General features: G+C 55.4%; 1 protein-coding gene across 1 annotated transcript; it reads right to left on the bottom strand.

Annotated features, from left to right (window-relative positions):
• Window positions 1-1,380: 1,380 nt before the first annotated feature.
• Window positions 1,381-10,522, bottom strand: NRN1 (neuritin 1). Its single transcript, XM_025987487.2, has 3 exons — window positions 10,235-10,522; window positions 5,885-6,029; window positions 1,381-2,587 (listed from the first exon to the last, which is right to left on the bottom strand). The coding sequence occupies exons 1-3, from the start codon at window positions 10,287-10,289 to the stop codon at window positions 2,359-2,361; spliced, it is 429 nt and encodes a 142-aa protein (XP_025843272.1). The 5' UTR covers window positions 10,290-10,522; the 3' UTR covers window positions 1,381-2,358.
• Window positions 10,523-11,157: the final 635 nt, after the last annotated feature.

The following is an 11,157-nucleotide window of genomic DNA, read 5'->3' as shown; positions in this document are numbered from 1 at the left end:
CGTGGTCTCCTCCCCCTTGTTAAGTAGATTTCGTATTTAAAACAGGCTCAGACGTTTTCGTCTGAATTCCAGGGGACTGAGCTCGGGTTAGAGCCATCCCACTTACACTCGGGGCGAAAATAACCACTGGAACGAAATGATCAAAACCAAACGCTGTTTTCCCAAACAACCAGCGTTCCCCGTGGGGGACCGCTCGGCGCAGGCAGAGAGGATCTCCTTTGCTGGTGGCGGAGAACGGGGGATCTGTGCAGGGGCGGGTGGGGGGTGGTGCACGGGGGAGGAAGGGAAGATGCTCTTCCCGGGAGCGGCGGGGCGCGGCGCGCGCGCGCGCACCTGCCGCGGTCCCAGATGCTGGGAGCGCTCGGGGCGCAGCGGCGCATGTGTTGCTGGAATTCAGTCCGTGGGGGGAATGCAGATTGGGCTGCGACCTGCCGGCTTTGATTTATGAACTGTTACTCCAGCGGTTGTTTACACATTGCATTTCAGGGCCCCCCGCGCGCCCTCGGGGGGCGCAGGAACCCGCCGCAGCCTCCGCGGCCTGGCGCCGCTGGTAGTGCATCCCCACCACCCCCACCCCCACCCCCTCCAGCAGCTCCCTCCCACCCTCCCCGCTCCTGGAAACCAGATTTCAATTTCCTTGAACCCAGAGACGCACGCTCGGGTCGCCCTCCCCCATTCCTGCTCCAGTTCCCGCTGGCCTGGGACCCCGGTCTCCCCTGCTCCGTGCACTCTCCAGTGTTTACTTCTCTTTAAGGCCATGCGGGGCCTATAAATAGGACAGGGGGAAGCAGCTCGACTGCAGATCAATTGGGCCCCGTCTCCTCGCCTTGTCAGCTGAGCTGCCTTATTAATTATGAAAGGATTCACCTGAGCCCTGCCAGGGACCACAGCCTCTCCGCGGCCCCTCTGCTGGAGCCCTTAATGGTGGTTGGTCCGCAAGCTGCGTCCGGCCACCGCAGGGGAAAAGGCGAATCGTGGTTAGGACCCGGCCTGCGCGGACCGGGGTTAGGGCTCCGACCCGCCTGGGGCGGAGGCCGCAGGCTGGGGACTGGCCTTGGGTCTAGGTGAGCTGTAAGCCCCCCCACCCCCACCCCGCACAAGTCCCATTCCCCCTGAAACCTCCTCTAGAAAAGATCTCTGCTTTTTATTTATTAAAAAAAAAAATTAAACTTCCTCTTTCTCTTCTTGAAGTAAACAGAATTTCGAAAAAGTGGCAAAGTGACCTAGTCGAAGAGGGCCTGCTGGAAGACCGTAGGCCGTCCACCCGCTTGCCAACAGGTGCATCCGTCCTCCGGCATCCTGGGTCCCTACAGGTAATCAACCGCGGGGCAACCGGGCCAAGAAAGCAGGCTTGGGGCAGGAAACAAAACGACACCCCCATTTCAAACAATAACTTTTATTTTATACTTCTCTATACTTTGTAGCAAATCTTTTTTTTGCTGAATTTAATTTATAATAAACTTTTTAAATTACATCTCTCTCTTTTTTTTAAAATCAAGGCTCTTTTATGTCAAAATCTTTTTTTAACTATATTTTAGATTAACATTTAACATCCCCCCCCCTTGTGATCTATACCGTTGGATATTCAGTATTACTGTATGTGTAACAGCTAAAAGAAGAGGGGAAATAAAGGCAGTGGACTTGGAAAGATGTATCGACAACAGCAGGTAAAGCTTAACCTCTCAGTGACATTAGCAGCGATTCTTCTGGAAGCCTTTACCTAGACACCCGAGATTTCCTCAATCCCTTCCCTCTCTCCCTCCTATCCTTAAACCACAAAGCCAACAATCTGTCCTTTCACTTTCCTCGAGGAGAAATGTGCAGTGGAAATGATCAAAACAAGATACTGTGGAAGAAAGACGTGAGCGTGAGTTATTCACCATATGCTTCCCTCGTGGACATCTCTCTTGAATTCATTCCCCTGGCCTTCTCCTCTCCTCTCTTTCTTATTAGGAGGAGCCCATCATTTGTCATGTATTCACATGATTAATATAGTAGGTGGCCCAGGGCCGTTCCTGAGATTCTTGTGCCAAAAAAAAAAAAAAAAAAAAGATTAAAATTAAAATTAAAAAAAATGGGGGTGGGTTTGCCGTTTTCTTATTTTTGAGTGAAGACGGACTAAAGCTGAGGTCCGATTTTGGCTGTGCTTGCTTGCTCACTGATTGGTAACATTTGGCAAATGAAACACAAGGAACCCAACGAAATCAAAAAGGAGAATCAGGATTTCCCACAATCCTATATGAGTGTTTTCAGCATCACAGAGAATCACAACGTCCCCAAAGAACGAATGGATCTTCCTCTCGATTTCCGGGAGCATGGAGTGAGTGGGTGGGCGCACGGGGGGAGCCGGCCCCGCGCTCAGAAGGAAAGCCAAGTCGCTAAAGCTGCCGAGAGAGACACCAGGAGCAGAGGGAGCGCCGGGAGCAGGGACCCCGCCGCCCCGTTGCCGCTGCCGCAGAGTTCGAATAAGCTGCCTTGGATGTTGAGGTTTTTGGATTCTTTTCTCAGTTTATCCCACATATCTTTCGCCCCTTCCTGGCAATCCGTAAGGGCTGTGACCGTGCAGCTGTGGAAATCCTCCCAGTATCTGGCGAGGAATAGAACAAAACGGAAGCAGGTTGACTTTGGGGGCGCGGGGAGGACCCGGGCCTGCGCCCCTGCGCCCCTGCGCCCCTGCGCCCCTGCGCCTCCCCCCACCTCGCGGCCTCTGCAAACCCCTCCGGGCGCCACCTCCCACCTCCCCTCCACCGCCGAGACCTAGCGCGGCTCTCCCCACACCTCGGCCCACCCTGCAAGCCACCCTCCGAGGGCAGAGGCCGCCCCGGCGGCGTCTGGTCTCCCTTTCGCGGCGGGGACCCAGCAGCCGGGAGCCGGGCCGCACCCGCTGCGCCGCGCTGGCACCTCGGCCTGCGCAAACAGATTGCTCGTCCTCCTCGGGGAAAGCTAGGAAAACAGTGCTAAGCCTTGCAAGCTGCCGCCCATTAATGCCTCTTAGCTTGCAAGATGGGTTACTCGCTCAGAGCGCGGCCCTCCCCGCCTGGCTTCTCAGATCTCCTCCCCCTGGTCCCTTCCGTGTGCCACCCCCCTCCTCGCTGCGGTACCCCCTCGCCTTCGCCCGCACTCTCCCTCCTCCCTTCCTTTTGTTTCCCGTTCATCCTTTCCCCTTCCCTTCTTTGTCTTCCTCCTTTTCCCTCCCCTCGGTTTTCCTCTGTTTGGCTCCTCACTTCCCCTTCCTCCTCCTCTCCCCCCTCCTCTGCGGCCCTCGGTGGCCCTGGCCTTGCTCTGCACAGTCCCCCCGGCTCACAGTCGGTCCGGAGACTCCTGCCTGCCTGTCCCCGCCCCGAGTCGGTCGGTGAGTGTCGGTGCCCTGGGGTCAGCTCTGCAGCCACCACCTGCTCGGGCCAGTCTCCGTGCGCCCGGCCCCTCCTCTTCTCCTTCTCCAAGGTCTCCCGCGGGCTGAGACCCCAGGAAGCCCCCACCCCACCCCCCAGGGCCTTCCCGGTGTAGTAGGCAGCCCCCCAGTCCGCGACTCCGGTGGGTGCGGCGTTGGTGCCCAAGGGCTGCCAGCCTTCCAGGGCCCCCGCTCCCCGCCTCTGCCCGGATCCCCGCGCCTTCCTCCTCAGCCTCTTCCTCCCCGCCCCCCCGCCCCGGGCTCAGCTCCTAGCCCCGCCCCCACAACCTTCAACCAACCTGTCCTTTTTTATTGTCCCCCTTTCTTCCGAAAACCCAAAATAGATCCCGAGACTAAATATAATTCCAACCCGTGATCGATTCCCGGGGCGCTGTCTCCTTTCGGCACTGGGTCGATCTGTGCGTCTAGCTAACTCCGGGCTGGCTCCCTTTACCCGGGCCTTTGGCGCCAGGTCACCAGCGACCGCCCTCCGCGCAGTGTCGTGGTGCTTTCTCTTACCTCTCCCTGCTGCTCGCTAGCCTGGACTGTAAGAGCGTTGAAGGCAAGCGCCGTGTTTGATTTATCCTGGTTTCCACTCCCACCCCATCTTCTGGCTGATAGCAAAGACAGAAATGCTTGTTGGATTGCCTTGAGCTCCGGCTGGTTTCTAACCACCTTTGCGAGTCTCTAATTTACGAGGCCTGGGGAGCCTGAGCACAGGGCTCCCGGGTTCCTCAATTTATAATAAATAGCAAGATTTAGAGACACTAAGAGGTGGAGGGACACCCCTTTGCAGTCATTGCACCTCCCAAAGGATATCTAAATCTCTCCATCCTTTAGGCATGCCCAGATGGGGACAGGACCCTCCTGGAAGAGGAATAGAGTGGAAAAGAGCAGATATGGAACTGAGAGGGGGGGGTTTTCTTCAGCAGAGTGTTGAGCACTAATGAAGTGGGAGCCCAGACCCAGCAGTGGCCTGCAGCCTTTGGGGAGCGGGGAGGGAGAGTCCTCCTCACTTCCATCCTCCAGGACCAAGTCCTGCTAAAAAAAAAAATAAATAAAAAAAATTTAAAATAACTTGGAATAACTGAATTTTGACAAATGATAGAAAATTTGGACTGATCTACAACTAACCTTTTGTCAAGTGTCAGAGAGGCTTACCTATCATCAGACATTTGGAATAAAGTAGGTGGGTGTGCAATCCAGGTCCAGCCTTTTGTCCCTTTTCTGATAGGAAGGTACCAGTTACTTAGCTGCCCTAGCTTTTGGTGGATACCAGGGTATTTAGGACGGGGTCTGGAAAAATCGACCCCCATTTATTTACTCATCATTTAAACAAATCAACATCCCCTCCCCAGGACTTAGGGCGGGAACAGGGACTTCACTGTAACGAAATGATGGTGCAGAAAATCATTTCTTCACGTATGGGGAACAAGGAACACCTCTTCCTTGGCTCTTTGGTAAGGGCCATTCCTGGGTGAGGGGTGGGAATTACAGCTCTTTTTGAAAAATAAAGTAAAATAAAACGTGTGTATGTGTGTGTGTTGCAGAAGCTGGAGGCACTCCTAAGGTCTGTAGCAGCTAAAATGTCATTAGTCTACCACAGTAGGGCTCTAAGCTAGTTACTTCCTTTGCCAGTGGGAGCAGTGCTTTCCAGCCAAGCTCTGGGAAAAGCCACTGGACTTGGCCATAAACTCCTTCTTAGCCCTTAGCTGCCCTGGCTTGGGGGATACCAAGTGGAAGCAGAGAGGAAGGCGGGGGCGGCAAGGAGAGTGGCTATCCTAAACCTCCAATCTGCCACAAGCCCAGCAGGATGGTCACCGGATGCCCAGGACATAACTTTTCTTGGGCCAAACCATTAGCACAAAACAAAATATCCTTTCAGCCTCTCTCTTAGAAAGAGAAAGAGGGACCCGCGTTCCCTTGCCTGCACCCAATTGTTCTTGGTGTGTAGTGGAAGGGGGATTTATCAGGGGAAATGGACAAAAAAACAAAAACAAACAAACAAAAAAAAAAAACAAGGGGAGTGACTTTTCCTTTATGCAAACCTAGTATTTCCTAAAACGCTCCTTGAACCTGAACCAACTGTTCTTCGGAGAGCACCCAGCAGTCCACTAGTTCACGTAGGAAAAAAAAAAAAAAAAAAAGAATGAAGACTGCCTCCAAGTCGAGCAAGGAAGTGGAGCAGCTGTCTCTGGTCCCTGGCTCCGGATTCCAGGTCCAGACGTTGAGCTCCCGTGCCTGGGTGCGGGTGAGGCTGCGCAGGGCTGGGCCTGGCCCCCGCGGGGGAGGATCTTCCTCTGCCCAGCTCAGGCCACAGGATCCTCCTGGGCAGTGCAGGCCCTGGCCAAAGCCGGAGGGCGAGAGCCCAAAGCCCAGCAGGCTCGGATTCGCGCTGGCGGGGACTTCAGAGCGCAGGCCCGCCGGCCAGCCCTCTCTGACCTCAGCAGCGCCCCCCAGACAAAAACCTAGCAGGCCAAAGAGGACACTTACGTGCACACGGTCTTGATGTTCGTCTTGTCGTCCAGACCCTGCGGGTAGTTGGCCATGCTGTCGCCCAGCTTGAGCAAACAGTCCGAAAAGCCCTTAAAGACCGCATCGCACTTGCCCGCTGCTCTCACGGCCTGTACCAGGTACGCTGCGGGGAGGAGGGGACACCGGTCAGCAGCGTCGTCGCGACCCTGCCTGCCCTGCAGCGCTGCGCGGGGCCCCAGGGTGAGAGGTGAATGGGAGCTGGGGCCCGAGAATCACTGACCCGCCTCCAACTACTGTCGGGTGACGACTGTCCGCGGGTGAGCGGGTGCGGGAGGGGGAGGCGAGTCCATCCCTTTCCTGCAGCTCCCTCCCGCATCTCGCTCAGCATCTTTTTCTGTTTCCATCGCCCCCTCTTCTCACCTCCCCCGTCTCTTTTATTTCTCTCTTTCTCCTCACTCCCTCCTTCGTTTCCCAACACTTCCCCAGCAAGCCCGTCCTGGCTCTCGCGGCGCAATCTTTGCATTTCGGAGGTGACGGGGGTGGGTGTAACGACAGCAGAGTGCGGGGGCGCGGAAGGGGTGCGGGGGCGGCAAAGCTTGCGGCCGCGCAGCTGGACCGCAGGCCCGGTCGTGCCAGAAAGCCTCGGGCCGGGGCTTGGTGGGTGCTCAGCCAACACTGCTGAATTGATTACACTAATAAAGTCTCTGGAAGCCGGCAGCAGCCATCGACGCGGGTTGTTTCATTGTAAAGCTGATTGCCTCCCGCGGAGTAGGATCGCCCTCCTAGGGAGACTGGCACGCGCCCTCCCCACCTCCACCCCTACCCGCCCCCCCCCCCCCCCTCCTGGAGAAAGAGCAGCCTCTGTGTCCGGAGACTGGGCGGGGGGTGATGAGTTGGTCTGGGTAGTCCGGGCCGGGCGGGGAGTCTCGGCTGTGTTTGCTCGGGTGACCCCGGGTTACCTCCGCCGGGGGCCGTATCCTCACGGCCACATCCTCTGTCCGCATCTCAGCTCCCCGCACACCCGGAGAAACCAAAGTCCCCAAACGGCCTGCGGCGGGTGGGACGCATTCTTTCCAGGCCCCAACCCTGCAGGGCGCAGGTGGCAGTCGCCCCGGGGCTCTGCGCTTCCAGCTCCGGGTTCCCTCCAGGGGGTGAGGCAGGGGGAGGGGGTGGCGGGTGGGTTAGCGGCCGCCACCGCGGGGAGCAGGGGCGCGGGAGGAGGGAGGTAACCCCAGCCGCACCGAAGTCCTCGCTCCTGGCCTCCAGGCGGCCAAACCCCACGGCGCCGGACTGCCGCTGCCAAGGCCATTTCTGCCCATCCCAAGGCCAACCCAACAGACTAAACGCTCCCTGGCCCTCCGCCAAAAGCAGGCGGGGGGCCGGGAGGGGCGCAGGAACCGCCGATCCGAGCTGTTGGGGCTACAGGGGAGCAGAGGGTTGGGGCCTCCAGTGCCCGGGACCCCGAGCGCCCGCTCCCTCCTGGGCAGTGTTCTGGCCTCCACGGCCTGTGTGTGAATGTCTCCAAGGAGGGCTAGACACCTCGCTGCCCCCGCCACCCCGCAGCCGCTGGTCCCCAGAGCCGGGCCAGAACCAGACCGAGAGGGAAGGTGACCGAACCTGCAGCAGCCTCCGGGAGCTCCGCGTTTGCAAATTGCTGCAGGAAGAGCTAGGCGGGCCTTGCGCTTTCTAATCCGGAACGGGAAGCTCTGGGGAAGGGACTAAGGTTAACTTCGACCTCGGCTCCAGCAGATACGTAAACCTTCACGAATCTCCCTCCCCACCCCACCCCCACCCCCAAATATGAAAAGCCCTTGCAACTGCAACGTAGAATAGAACATTGAGATAGAATAAGCCGATCTTTGTTCTACTAGGATGCGGTCACAACGAAACGAATCCCACACGTCCTCCTCTGTCATGCATGCCACAAATGCAGCTTTGCAGCCCCAGAACCAAGGAAAATACAGTCCATCCTCCCCTCCCCCACCCAGCGCCCCGTCTCACCTTACCCTTTATCTCCACCCCTAAAACTCAGTGGCGAGAAAGTAGCCTTTAAGATGCACGGACAATATTTTAAAGGGGGGACCCAGGGCTCGATGGGGGCGGGAAGCGCTCCCGTCACGGTTTCTTTGCGGGAGCTGCTGGAGGAGAAGACCCTCCACACCGCGCATGTGTGAGTGTGTGCGTGTGTAAAATAAGAAGTCGTGAAAAAAATTTTTTTTTTTTTTTGCAACTATAACTGCTTCGTCTCTAGTTGGCTGTGGGAGGACTGTAGCTTGCGCGCGGGACGTGTTTGGAGGCTCGTGCCTCCGAGCAGGTCACACAGCCCATGCGACCCTGGCTGTCCTCCCTGAGCTCGGCTTCCGCGGGGCTCGGGCGGGCGACCTGGGCTCCTTTCCTGTCCTCCCTGGTGTCCGAGTCTTGTGCCCTTTCCATCCGTTCATTCATTCGTTCAACCTCTCATTCATTTCAAACTTCCTCCCTCGTGTCTTCATTTCTGTCCGCCACCCTCTCCGTCTCCCCGTCCCTTCCCAACCCCCCACTTTTGTTGCCAAATGTCAATGATTTGGGACAGCTCCCAGCCATGAATTAAAGATTGAGGCTCTGGTACGGGAAAGGGCAGACATTCGGAAACAAACATGCTCCATTTCAATTCCACAGCCAACAAATGGTCATTTGCGGGCCGAGGTTAATGTGTTCCAAGCATATCCCGCATGCACAATCGCTCTTTTTTTTTTTTTTTTAACCCCTCCTAAGTAAGGTTATTTCCCTCCAGGAAACAGAGCCCCAAACCTGCTCGGATTAAAATCCCTATATTAAAGATAACTGCTGTCTCCTGCTCTCTAAAAATTTGCAGGCTAATTGCAAAATGCCCCATTCACTTATTCCCCACATTTAAGGAATTTGCTGCAATTAGAATTTTTAAATTTTATTGAATCTCTTTGCACTGATGTCAAAGATTCAAAAGAACCAGATTCAAAATATCAAATCATTTCCTAGGTTTAAGGAAAATACCAACATCCTGCACACAGTCTAAAATCCCTATAATGCCCATGCAAAAAAATATGCATACACAAAATCATGTCAAATACATTTAAAAACCACTGCAAAAGAATCCATTTTAATGTATAGATAAGTCCAAACCCTATTTCCTCCACATTTCTCCTGGGGAAAATATTATGCATTTCCTGCTGCCCCATTCCTTAAAGCATCCTCCTACCCAAATACTGCAAGGGTTTGTCTGTAAAGAATGCTACAGCCTGAAATGATAGGAGGCAACAATTCCCTCGTCTCCAGAAAACCCGTTTGAAGAGTTTCTATTTTTTCTCTTGTCCATTCTATTAATAATCTACTTCACTATCACTTTTAGGTCAGGTTAATTAATGCTCCAACCTGCATCGCAGAAGTGGGGTTTCTAGTGCTGCCTTCCTTCCATCACGAATTCCTCATTCTGGATGGAAAAAATGTGAACTTTTAAAAGCCCCAAAACAGTGTAACTAGGAGTCAACATTCCTTAACAGAAAATGGGGACTAAACAAATCGGTCATAATTAACCCCAAACAAACAAAAATAACAACCCCCCCCCATGTGACATATTGCAAACACTTCTTAACCCTTTCCTATATATATAAAATTGGATACCTATGTGGCTTTCCACATAGGACAAATATTCATAGAAAATTATATCCATGTCTATTTGGCTATATTCAACCTCCTCAGTGACAAACATATTAAAAGATGTAGTCTGAGGTTCCCTATCATTCTCATTTTGCCCCCGAGCCGGGTCTGCGGTGCCCGGTGCAAACGCTGCAGCTAGAATATGGGGGGTAGGGGGGCGGGTGAATGACAAAGTTCTAAATGCAGCAGTCTGAGCCCCGAAATATCTTTGCTTTCTGCACATAAACTTTCCATTCTAGCTGCCTAGCCATCTTGTTCCTGCATTCACCTTTCGACCCTTCAAAATAATACCTTGCAGCATCGCAGGGGCCAATGCATTGCCCCAGAGCGCAGGAAACCTGGTCTACCCCGAGAAAGGGAAGCAAAAATGGACGTGCGCTTTGGGGTTTGGGGGGGGGGTGTGCAAAAACCAGGGGAAAAGCCCCCTCCTGAAAACGGCCAGCTGCATACATTTCCTGGCGAACGTTTGGAGTCTCTCTCTCTCTCTCCTTTTTTTTTCTTTCTTTTTTTTTTTTTAAGAAAAGCCAGCCCGGGACGCACGAGTCCCTAAGAGCCGATGCCCCCACCCTTGGGGGCTTGCCGGCTTCTCCGCACCCCCGGAGCAGCCGCGGGCCAGTCGGTCCCCCTGGGCGCCGCGGGCCGGCCCGGCTGCCGCCTGCCACCAGCCGCAAGCCCGGCCCGGCGGCCACTTACCTATTTGCACCGCGAGGATCAGTGAAATATATCTGCCGTTCAACTTAAGTCCCATCCTACGTTTAGTCAAACCATTTGCGACCGCAGACCTTTAAATAGTTAGTTTAGAGAACGCGGGGGAAAGCTGAAAAATAGGCATTGCCAACAAGTTCCAAGAGCGACGGAGACTTTATGCACGGGGAAGGCAGAGGGAGGAGAGAAAGAGAGGGAGCGAGGAAGAGAGAGAGAGAGAGAAAGAGAGAGAGAGAGAGGCTCAGAGAGAGAGGGGGGAAGAGCTGGGAATGGTTCACTCCATTAGGAGGGGGCGGAGGAAGTACAGCCTCACGCCCACGAGCAGGCCTGACGTGGGGGATGACACGGAATGATTTTTTTTTTTTTAAATAAAGACACCTTGGTAGAGAATCGCCATTTATAGTCATCAGGAGCTGGAATTAATCAGATATCTCCAATTAATGTGCGGTCCAAACGAATTCTCGCCTCCCGGGGGTGACCAGTTCCCGGTCCCCGCGGTCACCCCCGCCTCCTCGCTGCTCGCGCGGGGGGCCCCCCCCAACCCCGCCTCCTCCCTGCGCGGAACGGGGGCTCCCTCTCCCCTCCCCGCCTGGAGCCGGGGAGTCCTGGCGCGCCCACTCGGTTGTTGCAAGTTGCTTCCCCCTCCTCCATCGGCTCCACGGAGAATCCAGCCCCTCTCCGTACGGTGCAGTGGGATTTGAACGGGCCAGATCCGGAGAGGGGAAACAGCTAAAGCAGCTCTATTAATTGCACACCCCCGCTCAGCCTCCTGCCCCCCTGCACCTGCCTCCCCTCTTTCTCGCCAGAGCCTCGGCTGAGCTCCGGGCGCAGCCTAGGGCGCGTGAGCACACACTCACGCACACACCCGCGCACGCCTCCAGCCGAGCGCCCCCGTGCCCGCCTGCTCGCAG

This window comes from Vulpes vulpes, chromosome 12 (genome assembly GCF_048418805.1).
Source record: "Vulpes vulpes isolate BD-2025 chromosome 12, VulVul3, whole genome shotgun sequence".
Classification (NCBI taxonomy): domain Eukaryota; kingdom Metazoa; phylum Chordata; class Mammalia; order Carnivora; family Canidae; genus Vulpes; species Vulpes vulpes.
This window is presented reverse-complemented; position numbering and strand designations above follow the sequence as displayed.